Genomic DNA, 21,835 nt, shown 5'->3' with positions numbered 1-21,835 from the left:
GGGTTTTTTTTTTTTTTTTGGTAGCAGTATGTGCTCCCCAAAACACTAAAATAATTAGAGTTTTGTTTTTTCTCCTTTTTACTGCATAGCAAAAACCAGCATCTACATGTAACTTCTTAGGCTTACAACCTGTCTATTATACCTAGGAAATCAAGAACGACCTTCTATTATTCCAACGTTTCTTATAAATATTTATGGACCATCCTGATCTTTGACAAGCATTAAGCTAAAAATGGTGTTGATCCCAAGCACAGAAACAGGGAGGACTGAAAGGAAACCACCCCTAGAGGAGGGGAAAAATCCAACAGAAGGATATTAATACCTTTTGAAGAATCTTTTTAATGAGATAGTAAATGTCATGCCAGTTAGAGAGTGGCAAGACAATTTTACTTGCTGTGTTAGCTCAGAAATAAAGCTCTAATGTCTCTTGTGCAAAATTAACGGTTTCAGATGTTTATTAGCAAAAATGCATCTGTTTGTATTATACATTTTTTCCTATTCTGCTCCCCTTTGTACCACATTGCCTTGAACTGCAGCATGTTCAGGGGATTCTCTCTCCCTCTGCTCACATAAAACACCAAGCATATTTGCACAGGGACTGAAATAAAATATACAGATAATACTAAATTGCTGGCTTGCCATTTTTCAGAAGTCCACCTGCTGGATTACTGATACCTAGCAGCAGAAGAGTTGCCAACATGAATAGAGAAAACACTGAGGGTAAGGCAATGAAAATGAATGGAAAAGATACCATCCCAGTGACGATGCAAAGCAAAAGAAAGGCAGGGTTGATCAGATTGCACAATTCAGTCAGGAATGGCAGAATGTGAAAAGGGACAAACAATGGTTATACAGCTGATGCGCATATTAGGCAAACAGTAGAGTATTTGGGGCCAAGCCAAATAATGGATAATGATGTCAGCAGGCAGAGAAGATGGGCTGCTGTACAGAAAGTTGAGGAGTTACTGAGGAAGGTTCCTCTCAGCTTGATTAAAGGGTAGTGAAGGTTTTAAAGGTCTTCACCCACTTTATTTTCTGCTGCAGACAGAGTATTTCTTTCAGGGAACAACTTTGACTACCACGCAGATGCCCTCATTTCCATGACTGAGACCTTACATAAGGCAGGCACTCCAGTAAGAGATTACATCAGCTATACAAAAAGCATTATGAACTCACAAGCAAGGAAATGCCAGTCTTCTAGGACGCTTTCTTATATTTTTGTCTCATCAATGTGAAGACAGTTGTGGTTTTGTAAAGTATAGATCCAAACCATAATCATTTGCAGTAAGTAATAATAAAAAGTCTCTCTCATATTTTGCCATTTGGGATTTGGGGGAATTACTTGAAAAAAGGAGACAGACATCTCATGTTTACAACTGTAAGCCAAATATTGAAGAATTATTCCTTTTTATATCAAATGGGTGTCTTGGCAAAGGAAACTCTTAGATGCTTACTTTTGAAATCAAATAATGTTCTCGAGCTGAAAAAAAATCCCAAAGTAGGTATAAAAGACCTTGTTCATGTAATTGTGTGACACACTTACCATCACTGCTATTACACTACTTATCTAAATTGCACTTTTCAAATTTTTTCCCATTTCACCACAGTAAATGATTTCAAGCCTACTTTGTCCGTATCTATGTTTACTTTCTTTTGATAATCTACTCTGATTTCTTGAAAAAGTGCTGTAAATGTCTGCTTTAAATTTAAAATATTTCAGACAGCAATACCAACCAACTACTAGTGCTACACTACATGAGAGCAAGAAAAACTATTTCTATTTTTTTTATAATGATGTATCACTAAACTTAGAAAATATTATTCGTGATTTGTGCTCTCCATAATGGAGGGATTGCTGAAAGGCTTTTTTTGGAATGCACAGACTTGATTTCAACCACCAGAGGGAGTCAATTTGATTTTTCAGGACAACTACAAAATCAAGATGAACAGAAAAAGCACTGAGAAGAACTCACTAACAAATAATGCTATTTAATCCCAAAATATGTGAATACTAAACATAATGAAAATAAATTTTAATTGGGGTTCTGTTCATTGAGATAAGAAAATCATCTTTTTCACTTTAAGTGCTCATTAACAAAATTCCTACGAGCATACTTTTCTTATATGACTTTAGATTAACAAAATTTTAAGGAATAAAAATACAATATTTTACATAAGAACAATACTTATATTTCTACCCAACCTACAACTCTTTCTTGAGTTCAAGACACTACTGTACTCAAAAGTCTTTTTACCAGCTGTAAATACAGCAGGATTTCTTTGGTTTATTTATGGTTCAGTCAACTCAATCAGCAAGCAGAGTTATGGACTTACAATGGAGAGTACAGGAAAGAAACCAACATCTCTCCTCACTCTGACAAACATTTGTCTTTGTAATTTTTAAGCATTGGAAAAGCAAACTACAGAAATTATTAAGATGATGGCAACTTTCTCAGTACATTAGCTAGAGATATTTTCTGTGATTATTACTCTACATAAACAGTGAAAAAATGGTTCTGCATTCTGTAATATTCCAGAAACTAATAAAACACTTCTAAAACTTCATCTGTGATGTCAAAGAAACAACAGACATTGAAAATTTGTATACAGTTCTGATGCCAGTTAGAAAGTGCAGTGCAGAAAACTGAAAAATCTAAAACTTATTACCCATTTTTGCTTTTCCACATTTCAGCAGGTCCATTTTTCTTACTAGTAGGTTGTTTTTTTCTCTCTTCATCTCATCTGATACGTAGGAAGCCAGTCAAGTCAGTGGGCATTTCTTCAGTTTCAAATGAGAGCGTCTTTCTCAAGTAAGTTTTGCAAGAAATTAAATTTCCTATTAAGAGGTCTACAAAAATCAGTGGGAACTCCTCTTAAATTTCAATCTCGAGTTTTAGAAACCCACAGATCAGGCCTGGAAAAGGCATACTAGACTAATGGAGTCAAGCACTAGAAATTACTCTTTGAGAAACTCTCCGGGTCCTTTGAGAATCTCAGCCTAATCATTTAAATAAATCCTAGTCATATGGAAACTCCCACCCTCCACTTAACACATTAATCACTCAGAGCAGAAGTTCCCTCTCACCAGACCTAAGATGAACAACTCTCAGAAAATTTAGTCCTGTTGACTGAGCTTTTGAACCTGGCTGGAAACATCATTACAACAAGCTACATTTCTGCAATACAAGAGGCAACGTGAAAGTAAGTGCTCAGGTTCTGCACCCTAAGCAGAACCTTTTGTGATCAATGAGATGGCATTAAAAACATTTTATGGAATTACTGCATCAGGCATTGCATATTACAGACTTGGAGAAAAAGGCAGCACAACTGATTTATGGTTTGCCATGGAAAAGCTGAAATACTAATTTTAAGGTAAAGCACTGAGAGAGATTTTTACCATAAAGAACTTATTAATATGCTTGCTTTAACAGGAGACAAATTGGAATCTAGCCTGCATCATCCTCATCAAGGTACTGCAAAAAGCTGGATCCCAAAATTTTCAACAAAACATTTTAGATGCACCAGCAGCAGCAGACCTTAGTAGGTTCTTCTGTTCAGAATAGTATGGGATTTTTCTCAGAAACGTGAAAATTCTTCCTGACTGCTTCACTTTCTATGTTTTTTACACTTGTGCTGTGCACACTTTTATTGTAGGGTTATGCTGCTAAGCAACAGGAGTTTATTTTGGTGAAGAGGTTATTTTCACTAATTTTTAGATGTGCTTGTGTTTGGTTTCTTCCCCTAAATTAGGATCTGACAGTGCATCCTCGAACTGAAATTTCTATATTGCTATGGATTTCCCCATAGCCAACCTTGGCCAAGCACTGTCTCTGCTGACTGTAAAGTCCAAGTAATTAAATGAATGCTGAGACCATGGTAGCATCCATAAAGCAGGTTCCACACAATGTCCTAGGAACTGAAGGTGATGAATACACTCTGCAAAGCTGAGTTTCCCCTGCTCACCAACATAAACCACCATTTCCCAGAACTAACACAAAACCTACACAGCCACTAAACCTAACACAAAACCTACACAATCATTCATTGCTGTGGACAGAAGCACTCTGCAGAAAGTTCAGGAATACTGGGATCTGGACATAGCATAAATAGGGAGAGAATGACCAAGAGTCAGTCCACCTGCAGGAAAGGATGTCTGGAAATGCAGCCAATGGATTGTCACTGATTTCACTCATTCCAAGCACATGACTACTATTCTGTCAGTGGAGAGCTATGCACCTGATGGAACACCACAAAGAAAAGCTGACACCCAATACACACACCTTTCACTTTCTCCAGAAATCAGAGTCCCAAAGTGACCAATGGATGCTCTTGGTTCAGAAAGAGCTTACTTATGCACCCACAAAATTCCATTTAATTTCCAACCACGTCTGCATCTGGCAGACAAAAAAAACTTAAATTGACAGTCAACACACATGTAAAACACCTTCTGAACTTAAATGCCTTTTTGAATACAGTTAAAATGAATGGCTCAACTTCCACACCAGAGATGATAAAAAAAATAGCATTTGATCTTCCTTAAAAAATGGGACAATAACCAAATGTCACTGCCCATTCTCATCTTTATTCATCTATTCATCTATTTCCAGAATTTGCTCATCTTTCACAGAGTTTGCTCCACATCATTTTAGAGGACATTCTCATGGAGAGCTGAGAAATATGTCTTTTTCTGAAACAAACGTTACTCGGTTCTAAAAATTTGCACAATTCACTTCCTTTGCTCTTCCTTGACAATGTCTATTTAGAAGAGCTCTATTTATTCCTCACCACATTTCACAGTTCCTGTTTCTAAATGAGAATGATTTTCACAAAGGGTAGAAAGACACAAACATGACTAAAGAAACCAAGACTGTCTTTTTTAATGTAGGTACAGTGGTGTTTCCAGAGGGGAAAAAAAATCCCAAAACCTTCAAATATGTTCCTCAATACAATTTAACTTTTAAGACTTTCTGATCCTACTATGAACTTGCTGAAAAAGAGCAAAGTAAAAAGTTGTTTAAGATAAAACGAGTAATTGTAGATAAATATTACACTATAAAGTTTCCAATTCACTGTTCAAAAAAAAAGTTCAAAACTGACCTTCTTCCAAGAAACAGATCTGCAACTATTTCATGATAAATGACTGACTGTTCACCCATTATTGTCACACTGGATTACAAACAGTTCTTCCTTCCTGTAATACTGTGGAATTCATGCTAAAATAATTTCAAGATGATACACTGTATTTTCAAAAAAACTCAGCAGAGTGAAAGGAATCCACTTTCCACAAATTTACTCTGTGCATAGTTATTAATCTTCTCTCATTATTTTCTGCTTAAACTCAATTACATATGTCCTCTTTCACACTGCAATATTTTCAGCAAAAAACCCTCAAATACATAGAAATCTGCTGAAAGAATATGACAATCACAGCACAGACAGTAAAAAGAGCAATGGAACTGTGGGAAAAAACTCCAGCCAAACACAATCATATTTAAGGAGACCACATAGCAAAATTCAGATTTTCTGGTGTATGTTTTGAACAGATGTTGTATATTTGCTCCTTCCCATGTACTTCATAAGCTTTTCACCATCATCTCCAGGTACTACTTTTGACTATGGAACATTTCAAGTGCCTCCTCCCACTGTGAAACTTCACCAGTAAGGTCACTGAACCAGTGGTATATGTTGGCATGGGCATGCAGAGCTGTTCTCACCCCTTCCCTGCTGTTTCCTTTCCCAAAGTAGGCTACCCAATATTCCAAGGCACAGCCTGAACCAGCATAAACTTCCTGCTAAATGACTGTGGCTCCATTCCTCAGCCCAGCCTAGGGCACCAGGGACTGACCACAGTCTCCAGAGTACAGATATATCAACATGCTACTGGAGTTGCTGAGTAAAATGATTAATGTATTGAAATACCTGTATTTGCTAGCAAGTATGTTCTTAACCATTTTCTCAGGCTTTTTTGAATCTGTAGCTTGCAATGACATAAAAGATTAGAATAAAACAGAAACCCATGAAGGTTTCTTCTCAAAACACCTTTTTGGCCACAACACAAACTCCACTGCATCTCCATGTGCCATTAAAGTGAGTAATCTACTTGAAAGCAATATTACTTGGCTAGTATCTTGAAAAAGGGAATCCCTTGAAATTTTGTTATGTTTAGATTTTTTTGTAAATCTATATATAATTTTATATTGATCTTAATTTCAATATTTTTTATTTTATTTTACTATTCAAATGTGCTACAGTTTATTCAGAAACTGCACAAGCATTGGGGTCTGCTATAATAAATGAATCAAGGTAAAAAGGAAGAGCAAGTAAGAAAAGTAACATCAACTACATACGAAGTTTACATTTTCATTTTATAGATAAATATATATATACACACACAAAGAGAGCTAGACCAAGAAATGGACACTCTAAGGCTCTGCCAAGAGCTGCAAAATGAAGAACCATTTGGATCATACTAAAAAAGAGCAATTTTTTTCTCATATAATTCTCCAGCTAATGGTTAGTATAGAAAGCTAGAGAAAAATGGTTCAAGTATAACCATTATTAAATCCAAGAAGAGCTTAAAATTACACCTCAGGGAGCTAAGCTGCTTCACGCTGTGCATAAGCTGCACATCTCCTTTCGCAGCAGTTCTCGGCAGCCCTCCCAAGCAGGGTGCAGACTGTAACAGATCTGCTGCCATAATCCTCTCCCTGGAGAAAAGGAGGAGCTCCCTCATCTTGTTTTATGAGGGGAGATGAGACACAGGCTGAAGTCACTCTGAGTTTGTGCTGTTTGAATCTTAAAGCGACAGACACATGAGATACAGCCAGTGGTAGCCCAGATTGCCTCAATAAACCGATATGTATAACCAGAGTCTGTGAGAAGCAAGTGCAAGAGCTGTGAAACAAGCAGGAGCTGAGTAAGCAGGGACTGCAAGGAATTATTTCTTCACGGATGAATATGAATCCTACATCCCACACTTAGCTAGTAAAACATAATCCTGTATTTAATACAATTAAGCCAATTAACACCATATGAACACTCTTAAAAAACTTGTCAAGTTGGACAGCCCAGCACCTTGGGAACAGCCTTCATTCAGCAATGATAAAACCACTCTTACATTAGGCAGAGCTTTTGCAGCACAGGAGAACCACTTCAGATCAAAAAGTAGCCCATGATAACTGATATTGACAACTTCCAGTAGCAACCTCCCAGCCATCTCAGTGACCCCTCAAAGACAGAGCCACCAACATGAACCTAATGGACTTTAGTTAGTTTCAAACTAAGTAAAGAAAACCATCTGGCAAGAAACCTTAGCCAGACAGCCACAGAGCTGCCACTGGGGTTGTGTACTACAGGCAGTGGGGTGAGAAGGAGGTCTGCACTGCTAGACAAAGCTCTGCTCCCCAATGACACACTGATTTTCCTGTTGGAAGCTCTTATCTGCCATTTCCCGCTAGATGAGTTGGTGCAACATGGAGCAGGAACAGTCAGTGTAAGGACAGGTAAGGACAGAGCAGTGGAAATTCCACTTTTGGTCTTCCCAAGACTCTGCTTGTGGTCCTCTCCCTGTACTTTCCTGCTTACAGTTGGTTTCATGGCACCAGCACAAATAGTAAAACAGAGGAATGATGGAAATAATTTCCTCCTTTCCTTTGTGATTCATATTGGCATATAGTAGAAACAGCTGCCTTAAGTGTGGTGGAGAAGACGGAAGCATGAGAACTTCACAGATTTTAATAAGACAGAGTAATGAAAAAGGACTGCCAACTGCAGGTGTAAGGCTGATGGCTCTAATGAACCACTGCACTATGGTAGACCTTGAAGTTTGGGTCTAGACTGAAATAATCCATGTCTGCCAACCGTTTACCCATATCCATGAGCTGGTTGCCAGTATCCTTTTGCTGTGACTTTTACACATCTTAAAGGACAAGGAGTTTTAAGTCTCTCTGCAGTTTAAATATGTAACTAAGGATCCCAAGTAAATACCTGTTGCTTTCATTCCTACATATTTTGGCCACAAGATTTGCTCTCTTTTGGTAAACTTCATCTGGCTGCTGAATCTTACTCACCCGTACAACAGTTCTCTTAGCCCAATAGGCATTTCACACTATCTTGCTGATCTATGATAAAACAGGTCATTTCAGAGAGAAAAACTTAAATGGGTGAAAAAGGCACTGAGGGAAGTAATGTGGTTAACCACACTACATTAAAAAACAGATGTGCAGAGACCTGCTAGTTTTTAGAGTATTTACAGAGATAAAAAACATTCAAAAGAAAACCTGTGCCTTTCATGTTAATTCCTAACCTTTCTCCTGCCTCCTTTGACCCATGCTATCAGCAGAGTCCTGCTTAGAGTCAGTCTGCCAATACTTTCCAGGCTGTAGCAGTCCCCTAAAAGTAACGCAACTTGGCATGTTCAGAAAAGAGGGACTGGCATGTACCACATGGCCAAGCTGGAGCCTCTCTTTTACTCTCCTCTCTCTTCAGGGACAGAGCAGAGCAAGACAGTAACAAATCTACTGGCAGAAGGCATTAGTTATTCACATTGTGAGTGCATTCACACTCCCTCATATGGACATTTTGCAATCTCTCTAATCTGGGCATGTATATTTGAGCGCATACATAATAAAACCCAACTGATTACACTGGAAATTTCCCTGCTACTATATCTCAATATTTAGATTGATAAGAAAGAATTTGCAGTGTCTTGAAACCATCTTCTGAAATGTCTTTCTGGATTTTAAACCACACCTTTCAATTACCAGTTTAATCTATTAATGCAATAGCGCTGCAGTTTTTGTGAGTATTGCATAATCCTTTAGTCAGAAATGATACAATGCAGTGTTATTTATATGACAGTTTTCTCTAATGCCAGTTTCCCTTCTGAAAACTGCCATACAATTTGCTTTTCAGATCATATTGTTTAACCCCCTGATTTGATTAAACTGCTGTCATTTGTTATTTGTTATGCTATTAGCAAATAGCTGGGTCTTACTAACTTCCATGTAGTTTGTGTACAACTTAGTATCATCTCCATTACAAAATGCTTTCAAAGCTTAAAAAATGGTCTGTAATCTGAAAGTCCTGTTGCATGGCATGTTTAATTTATAAGCACTTTCATCTGCAGACAGTATTTTCCCACCACATTTTTGTTTGCAATTTTGATGGCAAACTACAGATAACAGAGAAGTCAGCTCTACATGAAAGTAGACACAGAGCAGATATCTTTTGCTTAGACAGGTATGCAAAAGACAGCAGAAGTTACATACAATTCAGAGCACAATAGCTCTTTGTGGATAAATGATGACAGATACAATTCCTTCCAGTGCATGGTAAGTATGCATAACAAATAGCTGTAGCACTGTTTGGTTTGGGGGTTTTTTGTGGTTTTTTTTTAAGAATATACTGCAAAATGGGGAGAGGTACACAGCTGGTATCGGCACTCTTTACTGACCATTTCAGTAATGTTTCTATAAATATGGCACATGACCAGCTTTAAAGAAATAGATTTTAAAATAGGTCATAGGCATTAGGAGCAGATTATACTGTACAGGTGGGAAACAATGATTTCTGGCACAAATACAGATTATGTCTGTGTTCACCATGTATGAAGTCTCCACCAATACAAATCAGCTGCCACCAGTGCTGAATGAGTTCATGTCATTGCAGAGCACAGCTCTATTGCCTTCCATGAGGTATTTCTATCTCAAGGGAGTAAAAAGTCAGAAAACAGAAACATTTTCCATGTGGGTTGTGTGAATAGACCTGTTATGTGTGCCTATAATAAAATAAGATTGCATATGCCTGATAACTGCTGGTATTGGATGAGAAACTACAGAGACTTACACAGAACAGAGAGACATGCTAGAAAACAGTCACAGCTAGGGCAATTCAGGTATACAATGCCTCCAAGGCCAATTTTCCCAGGGAAATCTTGTTTATCAATGCCAAAGAGTACAGTGTGGTTGGATGCTCTTTTGAGCCCTAATTGCACAGCTCTTCTTCACCTATCTGGAATGGGGTAGGATGACCACCTCACCAAAGATTGCAAACTGCTTTCCTAAAAGGCACAACACAAGAACCATCCTGGCTGTCTGCTTCATCTTGAGATTTATCTTTCGGACACAGCATTCTTCTGTCCTTGTCTTGCCAGTTCTCTTTAAAGGAACCACTAAGAAAGGAGAGTATGGCCCCAAACCAACCACAGTCACATACTTGCCACACTTCTTACAGATGACACTTTCTCTAATACTTAAAAAAATCTTACCATCCTATAAAGTTCAATATATGGATTATCATGGAAAATATGACATATATCAAACCCTTGCTTCTCTCAGTTATAGAGCTTCAAAATAGCAGATTTTCCTTTGCAATTAATAAGTTCCTTCTGCTTTTGCTTTCTGTCCTACCTGTAAGACACACAGAAAGGGAGAAGAGTGGAAAACCTGTACAAATAGTACTTGCCACTATTGCAATGTCTAATGTCCAATGTAGCATACACAGACAGACTTCCAGAGGAACTGAAGCTCAGATTTGGACTCAGAGCATAACTTTATTACCTTTTGGTTTGCTTTTGTTTTGCTTTGTCAGGAAAAAAATAGGGAGACAATATGCAGAACATCAAAAAAATCAGTGTTTTCCAGAGAACTAAATCTCAACAGATGTCAAATTTACAGCCAAAATTCCTAACAATCAGTTTAAATCAGTTTTAGGTTGACTGCTATCACAGATTCATATGCATTCACTGAACAGCCCCCATTAGGCACACCTCCTGAAGGAGTAAAAAGATTCACCACATGGTTTTCAGTCACTGGCCAGGATGCCACAGCCACATTCCTCAGCAGAAAACCATGCAGGGGAATGAAGAAACAATAAATATTGCCAGACATCAATTGCCAGTTGAAAACTGTGGGAGAGACGATCTTTTCCTTCAAAAATGTTTCTTCATTCATGTGGAATCCAACTGATGTGCTTTAAAGGCCTCTTCAACAGAATTCTTTGACATCTGTAATAATTCCATTTAATGCAATATACTGGCTTTTTTGGCTACTGCTACTAACTATTCAGCTGCTAATCATCTTAACATTTTATTTCCTGAGAAGTGAACTGGTATAGAGAATGTAAGAGAAAATGTTAATCAACTGCACAGATATACATTTAAATAGGGTACGGTTATTAAATTAGATTTTAAATTGGCACTAACTTCAAGTAGACACTCAAGAACAGGAAGAAGCAGTTTTATGGCTGTTAGTCTACATCAAACATTGAATCACAAATGCTTGTTTTTTCCAAAGGGCTTTTTTCTCTCATCTGTTCCCCAACTCTCACCACATTCCCTGCACTCAGCTTCTAATTCTGAGTTCCTAGCCATCAATACAAGCTTAGTGTTCCAGTTTATCCTGTCAGGTTTTTCTCTTTCCTACCCGGGGAAAGCAAGAAGAGTAACTGAGCACAGGAATGACAGATGTCCTTTTTGGTACTTGGATCCAGGTTCAGATCCAGCCTACAGCAGCCAAGAACCAAAACAGCTGAGCTCTGAAATGGAGCACATTCAAATGTAGATGAGATGAATTCTTCAGGTTATCTACTCAGCTCTACAACTTCTATCCCACAGAGACTGTGGTTTTATCAAAATCATTATATTGGCCAGATTTTTACAAGATAAGTAAATAAAATGCATTTTTCTAGTGAGACAGTATTTGTTTGTTCCTGCCACAACAAATTCCAAAACTTTTGCTCCTGAATATGTACAGTCCGCACGCTCTTAATGATCAGCAGAAATTTTAACATAAGCACTGTATGTGAGCCACAGCAGCAAAGCAGCTAAGGTGATTTTTATCAGGCACAAGACTTGACAGGCCTGCCTTGCTGCAAGCCCAACATACGTGTAGAAAGAAGCATAGATCACACATCCATGAACACTGAATTTAGAAATTTAGGGGGAAACTCTGACCACATGGAAGTGAATATAAAATATCACAACTTCAACAAGGATAAGTTTTACACACACTTATAAGAACTCTATTATCTCTCCTCTGACTGAAGTCAATTGCAGAACTTTCCTTAACTTCTACTTATACAGACAAATGAAATTACAAAATTCAGGATGGAAGGTGATTTCCTACTGCGACAGAGCTCTGTGAGCTGCAAGTAATTACTTGATGCAATTACAAGTCTTAAAATTTCCAGCACTTACAGGTATTGAAGCAGACTGCAAAGAAGGCTTTCTATTTTTTTTTTAATCTTCTAATTTTTTAATACACAGTTGGGTATTCTTCCTGAACTAAAAGAAGAAAGGATAAAATACTAAAACCCTGGAAGACCTTTATGGGTTTGCTTTGTTTCTCTCCTGCAAATGTAGTATCACCAGCCTCTACTAGCTTATCATTATTTATTTAGCTCCTGTGGTTTGTACAATTCCTGAATGTGGGGGTGAGCTGCTGTAAATCTGTCTTTGACTAAGCAGATGATCTTAAATCAAGGAATAGAATACAAGAAATTAAAAGGCTCAGAATAACTGACTGGTGAATGTAATTCAGATGCCACAGAGATTTTGATTTGGCAAAACTCACACTTCATTGAATTCAGTGAAATCCTTTCACTGGGAAAAATGAATCGTATAGTAGGTGAGATGAGAACACCAGAGAAATATATATAATTTTTCGCCAAATTTGGTAATTGCTATAATGGAGGTAGATGTGCCTAATCTAGATGAAAATCTGATTTGCATGATTCCTGAAGTTCTCTTGAAATATACATTAATTTATTCCTTTGGGCAAATCTTTGCTGCCATTGGTTAAAATAAAAAGCAAATTCCAACGTGATACTGAGAAACATAATGCAATATGTTTAAAATTTCTATGTATATATCCCTTAATATTAATACTTATTTTGGATCTAATTTTGAATGTAATTAAATCCTTCAAAGATCCTCAGCTAAAAAACTAAGGGTTGGGTTTTGTGTTTTTTTTTTAAAAGCACACATTAACAGAAAAAAAAATGCAGAGGAAATGGGTTCTATCGCTAATGCAATTGAAACCACGCTGCTCTTAAGAAATTGGATCTCTGCGGATGCAACAGTTAATACATGGCATTATGTTACAAAATCTTGTAACTTGTTACAAGCAATCTTGCTTCTAAGAATGAAATACTTGGCAATGTACCATGCCAAAGTTCTCTTTTTTTGTAGTGAGAATTTAGCTGGCATTCATCTTTGGAATTAGCCTGCATCAGATGAAACTTGAAAGTTCGCAGCATCAGTGCGTTTTCTCACAAGATGTTGACAGTAAGAGGCTGCATTTTCAGCAGATTTGGGTAATCACTTCCTCCTCCCATTCAAAGACAAAGCTCTGCACTTCTGAAAAACAGAGATCTAGTGAAAAATAGTATTTTGGGAGAAGCCCTTTACTCGTCAAAGGAATAAAATCCACTGAAGATTGTTTTAGTTGAAATGAGTAAGTATCTTCTATAGTCAAAATTTATGTAAGGGTTTGCCTACCAAGGAGAAACACAATGTTAGTTTCCCTTCATGATACAATTCCAAAGCAAAATTATTTTCAGTGTAGTCATAATAACCTGGTTAAATAGAAATTTTAAGTGTTTTTTATATTTTCTGATAGAGGGTTAATTTAATCTTGGCTCATTGTACCCTGGAGTGAACCCCCACCTTACTCAGTTACTGAACACACAGAAAACTTACTGCATGTTTATCATGTGTCAGAACTAATGACATCAGTGAATATCTAGTTGCCTAGAGGCAGATGACAGAGTAGCTCTGCTGACTGAAATGGAAACTTTGCCAATCTGTGCCACCTTTTACTTTTTGCTAGATAAAGCAAAACAAACTGGAATCCACAATCACCCACTTTCTGGCACTACTAAATGGCTTGTGAAACCACTAGTGCTGGTGAGTTATGTCTAACAATATGAAACTAATTCAAAGCTGAGCGCTTTGCCTTTTTGCACTCTGACTATATGCCAGCCTTTCCTCTGCTTTCTGAATCGAGTTCTTCTCGGGTTTTTGACCTTCTGGGGTATAGTAACCAAAGAAAATAAAATCTCATCTTCCATATCTACATTTGACACCAGCAAACACCACTAGATCAGGAAAAATTACTTCTGCCATGATCCTAAGCTAGATGACAGTCCAACACTAAGATACTTGGTACACTTAAATATTAATGCCACTTGAAGCCAAGTTACTGTGTTTTAATATCATTCTTGATACGAAAAGGTTCAGAGACCCCAGATTTGCAAATCTGGACATGTTTTCAAGGCATTGAGAGAAATGCAGTGAAGTTTCACACTTCCTGATGATTCTAGATATTCTAACAACAACAAAAGATACAGTTACTCCTTTCAATAACTTTCCTTTCTGTTTCACTGAGAGCTCAATAGCTGCTCACTCTACTGTCAGATTACAGTTTGAACACCTATGCTAGTTGAGAGGGGCAAGGAACATGATATTCCCCACACTTTGTGCCAGCCTCCCTGCAAGAGGTCTGTCTGAGTCAGTTTGCAGAAGGTAAGCAGTAATTTAATCACCATGCTCATTCAATGCTCATTCAATTTTTTGTCAATTATCTTTATGTCAATTTTTTTAATCTCAGTATTTTTATGTGCCAACTTCAAGTTCTGGATTTTCTTCCAAGGACACAGGAAAGTCATTCCACAGAGATCAATAACAAGGACAATGTATTTTGATTGGCATCAACAACCAGGTTAAATTTATAATGGTGTTCAAGTGATGAAGATCTCAAGATTACTACCAATCCCCTGAGCTAACCATGCATTCCTCTAAAATGAGCTTACTAATTCTGCCTAAAACTCATTCGCATTGCTCACTTTGGCACTATTTTCAGCAGAGTGCTTTACATTATGAGCAACTTCTAGAGAAATTCTTCCTGGATGTCTTATTGACTAGACATCACACCTGTATAAATTCAAGCCAAGTCTTTGCATTAGCCATGATCTTAAACTGCTGACTGGCAGAGATCCCATTCCTTTCCTTTGAGAGTGCTATATGCAGGGTACCTCTTTAAATTCTATTTAGCCTCCTTTCTTTTAAGCTATGTAGGCTGTTCATATCCTTTGTACTACAAATAGAACAGATACAGTTAATTGAAGGCATCCCTGCTGCTGAATTTAGCCTGCTAGTCTGGTAGTCTGAAACTTCACAGGAAGTTCCTATAACACAGAATGAAAGGCTACTTTAATTTCCTCTGACCCCATTACAGACCAAAACTTTTTGATAGAAAGGATTTTTTTGATACAATAGGAAGAAGGAGTTTTACCCTTCCAGCAAAATGCTTCTAGCACTCACATCAAGCAGAAGCTGGATAACTCACTGATACACAAACACCAACATACACAAATTGTATCAGGATGCAAAAAAACTAGAAAGAAAAGTTTGATTTTACAAACAGAGACTCTTAATTCACTTGCAGCAACCCACAGAAAATATATTAGAATTTGGGGATGGTTTCAAAAAACTTTTAGGTCCTTAAGAAAGACCTTAGATGAACAGCCAGGTGTCAGCAGTCATTGGCCTTTCAAGTGCTTCTCAGAATCCTAAGTTCGTTCTTGCACAATTTTCTTTATGTTTAAATAATTTTGAAATATGGATCTTAAGTAATGAAGAAATGGCAGCATTTAAGTGCTATTTTACCACAATATGATCAGCTGTTCACTTGCTTTTATACCCAAAGAAGAAATTCCGATAACCTTCTGTTTCCACAGGGACTGTTAAAAGATGGTATAAGCAGAGTTCTCCTGTGAGTGCCCAGATCACACTGGAAACACGCAAGCACAACCCTAGTTGTTGGAAAAATAGTGCTTTCTTTGCTACTGCTTCATTTATGTGCAGCCACTATTTACCTGATTGAACTACTCTATCTTACACAGTTTGCTCCTTCCTGAGAAAACAGGAGTTAGTGAATCTGCTAGAATACCTAACAGACCAAATAACCTCAAAACCTACAGAAGTAATTCACCTTATAAAGCTTGGTACTGCTTTTCTCGAAAAGTGTACTTTAATGCTACTTTGAAATATTTCAATAGATCTTTAAGTCGCAGGGTATTCAGAAGCCTGTGATTCTGATAACACTGCTTCCATTTTAAACTCCATCCTATTTAGAATTTCTATTGCTCTGATGTTTTGCTCTTAAATAAGACTGAATTTGGAGGTCTTGACCTCATTTTCTCAATTGCTCTTGCAAATTTAACGAAAAAAATTTTGAGGCTAGGTCTGGAAACACCTAGCTGTTTTATGATTCTGGATCATTTTCTTCCACTTCTATTGTTTAATATGCTTCTGGAAATCATGTTTTCCAAGGTCATTAAACTGTAAACTGCAGCGGTGGCTTTCAGAAACTGGGGAACATGATGGGAAAAATTATAAATTACCAAGTTGTTTCATTTAGAAATATACTTTCTCTGAATGACCATTAACTACTTGCTACATAAATTTCTTAAGTAATTCTATACACACAACATTTGTATAGGTGAGCCTGAGCAAGGCTGATGAATTTGGGGTGATTTATTGAAACAGACCTCAAAAAGGTTTTATGCTCAACACCACAGGGTCTTTTCCAGTGCAAGCTTGCCTCTGCAGTGGTGAGTTGGGGAAATTTTTCAGAAGAGGGGAAAAACAGCCACCTACAACATACTAGAAGCAAGTAACAGCATAGCAGTCCCTACATACACTACACTCTTCCTGTCTGAACCATACAAAGCTGGGTTCCAGTTCAAGGATTTAACACATACTAGTTAGCTAGCTCACTTCACCCAGCAATGTCCAGGGGAAGGGGCTCCAAAGAAAACCCCTTAATTTCAGAAGAGATGCATACACACTTCTGTGATTTCTCTTTTTATGGATAACCAAATACACTTTGCTGCACAATGCCTTGAACACAACAAACCGTGGGGATTTGCTGTCTGTTGCCCCCTGGCACCACAGTGTCGGCCTCGGATGTCTCGGGCTGAGAGAAGCTGGACCCAGAAATCCGAGAGAACAAAACAAACCGAGACACTCCAGGAAATTTCCAACTGTGCTGTGACTCTGGGATGGGGTGGGTATGTTTTCTTTTAATGAGGGCTGGATATTAGTCACATCTTTGAATGTTGTTCAACACTGCAGATATTGTTGATAAAACAGAATGCTTGCTGTACTAAAAGGACATTTATAGAAAAATTAGCACAGATGGGGTGAAATTATAAATATGTTGTCTGGACATCTGTGTCATTTATACTGAAAAACCTAAAATGAATGATAATTATCCACATTTACTGGAGCAAATGAGGAAAGCTTATTCACTGTGTAAATAATACAGTGCCTTTGGCCCCCCTCCAGCAAAACTATATAGGCAACAAACCTTCAGGCTTGCATTGGATACTTTCTGATTCTGATCTAGGCCCAAAGCAGCACTGGCTTTCCCTGCTGTTGATTCTGTAAGAAGAGCAGGATCAATTGACCCTTTCATTGGATGGCATCTCAGTATTTGACACACTCATTTATTAGCACAGAATGCTGACTGATTAAGCCTTTAAATATTGCTAAAAATTTATAAAGATTTACCAAATTTATACAATGCAATAAGCAACCCCAGAGAAGAGATTAAGGAATTTTAATAATATTAGCTAATCTGGACTGTCTTAACTCCAAATTATATGTTCTTTTTCACTTCACTGGTAGTGCTCACAAATCTGCATTTTTATGAGGATGGCCAGGTTTTCTTCTAGCATTTATTACTTTCCTGAAGTGTTTTCTGCAGCTGTAAAGCTACATTATACTCAAAAGATGATAGAAAGACTTCCTTAGGACTTTTAAATTACTATCTATTGTGCATTGGGTTTGAGTGTACTTTCAGTTACAAGCATTTTATTTATCCTTCACAGTGATGTGTCCTTTGAGCTCAATTGTTTATCTCAGAAATGGCAATAAGAAAAAGAACAGGTGGAGTTAATTTCAAACATAACTCTCTCCCCCAAGACATCAGTTTTCCTATGGATGCTGTGTGGCATCCATTATATTTCAAATGGCTTGTTCTCCTCTAATTGAATTCCAGATTGTTATTTTTGTCAAAAACAAAGGTTTTCTGTGTTCCTAAAATAATTAGGCCTGATTGCAAATGAAATTATCTAATTTCAAAGGCTTGTTTCCCTCTCTGAAATGCCCATTACAGACAGACTACAGATGACTAAGTCTTGTGTCATCCGTGACTTTATTAGGAGAATATTCTAAGTCCTTCACTTTCCCTGTAATCAGAACTATAATTCCTGCAGGTTATTTTAAGATCAAGCTACAGCTAAAGCAGGAAACTCAATTTTATTCTGAGCTCCAGACATGTCGACACAGCAAAGCAGGGCTCCAGTTTTATAGGCTATCTTCTTACATAAAGCCTAACACTGGTATTAAATTTAAGTTCTCTATGAGATACACCATGCTGACTACTATCAGACAGCTCTCTATTTGTGGAATGAAGTGTGGCACAAATGTTTGTTTTGATAATCTGTTTGTAAGCTACCCTTGTAGAAACAATACAGGCTCAGTGTGGCCATGTCCTTCTCTCTCTCATTTCTTTTTAAATGAGTAAGGAAAATAATCCTGTACCCAAATGAAAGAGAAGAGATAACATAGCAGCAGCAATGTGCCCTCAAATTACCTAACAGCAAGCTCAGAGCACGTGTTCCCTTTAGCTCTGCAGCTTTGTTAGTGGTATTTGTTTCAGTAAAATTCCAGTCAGTTACAGAATTATTTCTATGGAGAGAGACTTTACTCTTAATTCTGCTAAGACAGTTAATCATGATATAAGTTGTTACACTAATAGTATAAAGAAGGTGCAAACACCTTTCACCCTTAAAATGTGAAAAATATACCTTTAAAATGTAAAGAACTTTTAACAAAAGCTTTGGGAGGGCATGGAATGCACTTTATAAAACTAACGTGTGATGAAATGTAAAAGTAAATTAGCAGCGACACTGCAGCCATGAGGTTTTCTGGAGGCTGTGGAAAAAATAGAACATTGTTAGTACTCCACTACTTTTCAACAGCCTAAAGTGGGCCTCACAGCTAAAATGTCATTTCACATTTGATTTTCTATTGCCAGAATATAACTTAATTAACTCTTTTTTGCCAGTTTGATGTTTGTAACTCAATAGAAAATCATTCGTTCTTTTCTTTAATATCTTCTTATACTCCTCAAGAAGGGTTTGAGATTGCTTGGAGTATCAACCAGTTACCTCCACCTACACATTATTTTCTGCACTGTTCCTGTCTTTCCACTCTCACTTTCTTGTTTTTCCCCACTAAAGAAGCCTGTCTCCCACCTCTTGTTTTATGTCTTAACCTTTAATGTCTTTCATTCTCCCCTTGCATTCTGCACTGTGTACCATGAAGTACACAAAAAGGACTGATGCTAATAGAAATGCTTACTAGTTCTAACTGCTCTTCCCAGCTAGAATCCACCCAAACATTATCCTTTCTTTCTAGCTTTCATACCTGTAGTTTATTACCATTGGTAGGAGCAACACAGTCCAAATTTAATATTGCTTCTATTACTATTGTGCTTATTAATATTATCATTACTATTAATAAATATTTTCATATTAATAAAGCTTTATAAATACCTAGATTATGTTCCTAGTGGGAAGTTACCTAAACATGAAAGGGAGAGAAAGAAAATGGAGCTTCTTTCTCCTCCATGACTTTTATCCTTCCTTTGCAGCTTAGAACCTGTAATTATCATAAGGAATCATGACTGTAGTTCACATCACAAATTCAAATTGATGATTTGAAATAATTCCTTTGAAATTACAAAAAATCTAATGAGATGGGGTGTAAATACATTAATATATTCCCCAAGTCAAGAATTATTCCAACTGCAACTTGTAAAAAGGATCTGTCAGCCTCATTGCTTTACTTTGAAAGAGCAGCATGGTCCACAAATGAAGCTGACCTGTGTAAGGCTATGAGATATCCTTGCAGTCCAAGTGTCAGGAATAAATTTAGTATATGGGCTATAAAATAGCTTATTTGCATGCTTAAGTTAGATGTAGAATTATATATTATATTGATTCCAGCCATGCAATCTAGAAGTCACTCTTATGTCACTCCCATTACAGGAATCCCTGTGTCAATGCAAACGTTTCAAGGACAAGCAAGTGAAAGACTGAGCCAAAGCTTTTCCATATACCAGAAAATCATATACTTGGCTAATCAGAGGCCTTAATGTCATTGCTTTTGGTTAATGCTTTTGGTAGGTGATCAGAGAATTTAGAGAGGTGAATTTAATCTGGTAACTTCATGGCACAGTTCATTTTAATTCAGAAAGCAAAGCAGCTTTGAACAGTGACTGCAACAGAGAACCTGTGGCTGTTAAGCAAATGGATTTTGTTTTCCTTGACATGAGCATCCCTACAAAGGAACACTTAGCACTGAGTTTCCACTCACACCCATCAAACGAGTACATTTCTGGCTCCAGATAAGCCATGTATAAACCTAAAGCTTCAATGTTCTGCATGAAACCAAGGAGACAGAGAAGTATTAAAAAAAAAAAAAACAACCAAACAACAACAAAAAACCAACCAAAAAAACAAAACAAACCAAAAAACCAACAAAAAACCCCCCAAAAACCAGCAAACCAAAATCTCTCCATCCTTATCCCTCCTTAACATACTAACATTTATACATGCGAGACTAAGTGGTTTTGCGAGAAAGCCTGATCTCTCCACAGCATTCAGGGAGAAGTGTCAGCCTGGATGTTCTGGAGGAGCACTGAAGCACTCTGAGTTCCTCTGTTCTCCCTTACTGTAAACATGATGCTGAGCACCAGAGGAAGATTTTGAGGGTCCAGCTTCCATTAATTAGGGGTTCTAACATGTATAAACCATATTTACATCTTTGTAATGCAGACAACTGCCATTTATTTACTAAAGTAGAAAAAATTCCTACCTATCAGAACTGCACATACAGTGAAACTCTGTTTCTCTGTTCTTCTGACTATGAGTGACATGAAACTGCTTATGGTTACAAACACAGTCAGACTTACATTAAAAACTGAGCTGATTAATTGGGGACAGGCTGACAGTAAATCATTTCCTCATGACTGTTTGGAAATTTTTACCAAAGACTCGCAAGAGAAATATTACAGCTTCCTCCTTTCTCCTTTCCTCCCTTCCTCATCCACTCCACTTCAGCATTACCCTGTTCATTATGGCTCTGTCCAAGCTGTTATCAGCTGGTAACTCACAGACATTTTATCTAAGCTGCTGTTTTTCATTTTTCTTGCAACTTAAGAAGCTACCAAGAAATGCCAGTGAGAGATTGGAATTTTCTAATTCCTGGGTTCTTGTAGAATGATTCAGAAATATGGTAGTCACCCCAAAAACACTGGAAAGGTCAACTTGTGTTATCCTGAGGTAGTAGGTTTGGGATAAGCCTGTGGTCATAGTAATCAAAGTTCACAGTGTCCCCCAAACTTCATTATCATAGTAAATGCATTCCCTCCTTTCTTTAAGCTCTAGGAGCTCACTGGAACAAGTGTGTGAATTACACCCATCTGCACAAGTAGCTTAGATCTGACATATCCCAAGTTCCCAATTTTGCAAGCTTTGTAAGCTTGAAGATCCTTTTTAGGTGTTTTTAATTCTATTGTCAGCTAATTATGGATTCAAAGGCAAAGTATCATTAGCCATTTCAATAATTTTTCCAAAGATAATCTAAAACAATGTAGAACATGCTAATGTTCAGAGGGATACTATTTGTACCCCAGATAGCTCTGAAATTGTAACATTGAGTCAGCAAAACAACAGCTTGAATGTTGGAGAAAAGCCACCA

General features: G+C 37.4%; 1 protein-coding gene across 15 annotated transcripts in view; it reads right to left on the bottom strand.

Moving 5' to 3' along the window:
* The window catches only part of HDAC9 (histone deacetylase 9), a 457,439-nt gene that overhangs the window by 231,785 nt on the left and 203,819 nt on the right, over nucleotides 1-21,835 (bottom strand). The window contains exon 1 of one of the 15 annotated variants that reach the window (XM_085050866.1): nucleotides 2,668-2,934. The exons of the other annotated variants lie outside the window; for them this stretch is intronic. Coding sequence (XP_084906992.1) covers nucleotides 2,668-2,737 — 70 coding nt within the window. The 5' untranslated portion in view covers nucleotides 2,738-2,934. Of the gene's footprint in view, nucleotides 1-2,667; nucleotides 2,935-21,835 lie in introns of those variants that run through there. 15 annotated transcript variants of the gene reach the window in all.

This window comes from Lichenostomus cassidix, chromosome 2 (assembly GCF_008360975.1).
Source record: "Lichenostomus cassidix isolate B80296 chromosome 2, HeHo_3.0, whole genome shotgun sequence".
Taxonomy (NCBI): Eukaryota; Metazoa; Chordata; class Aves; order Passeriformes; family Meliphagidae; genus Lichenostomus; species Lichenostomus cassidix.
This window is presented reverse-complemented; position numbering and strand designations above follow the sequence as displayed.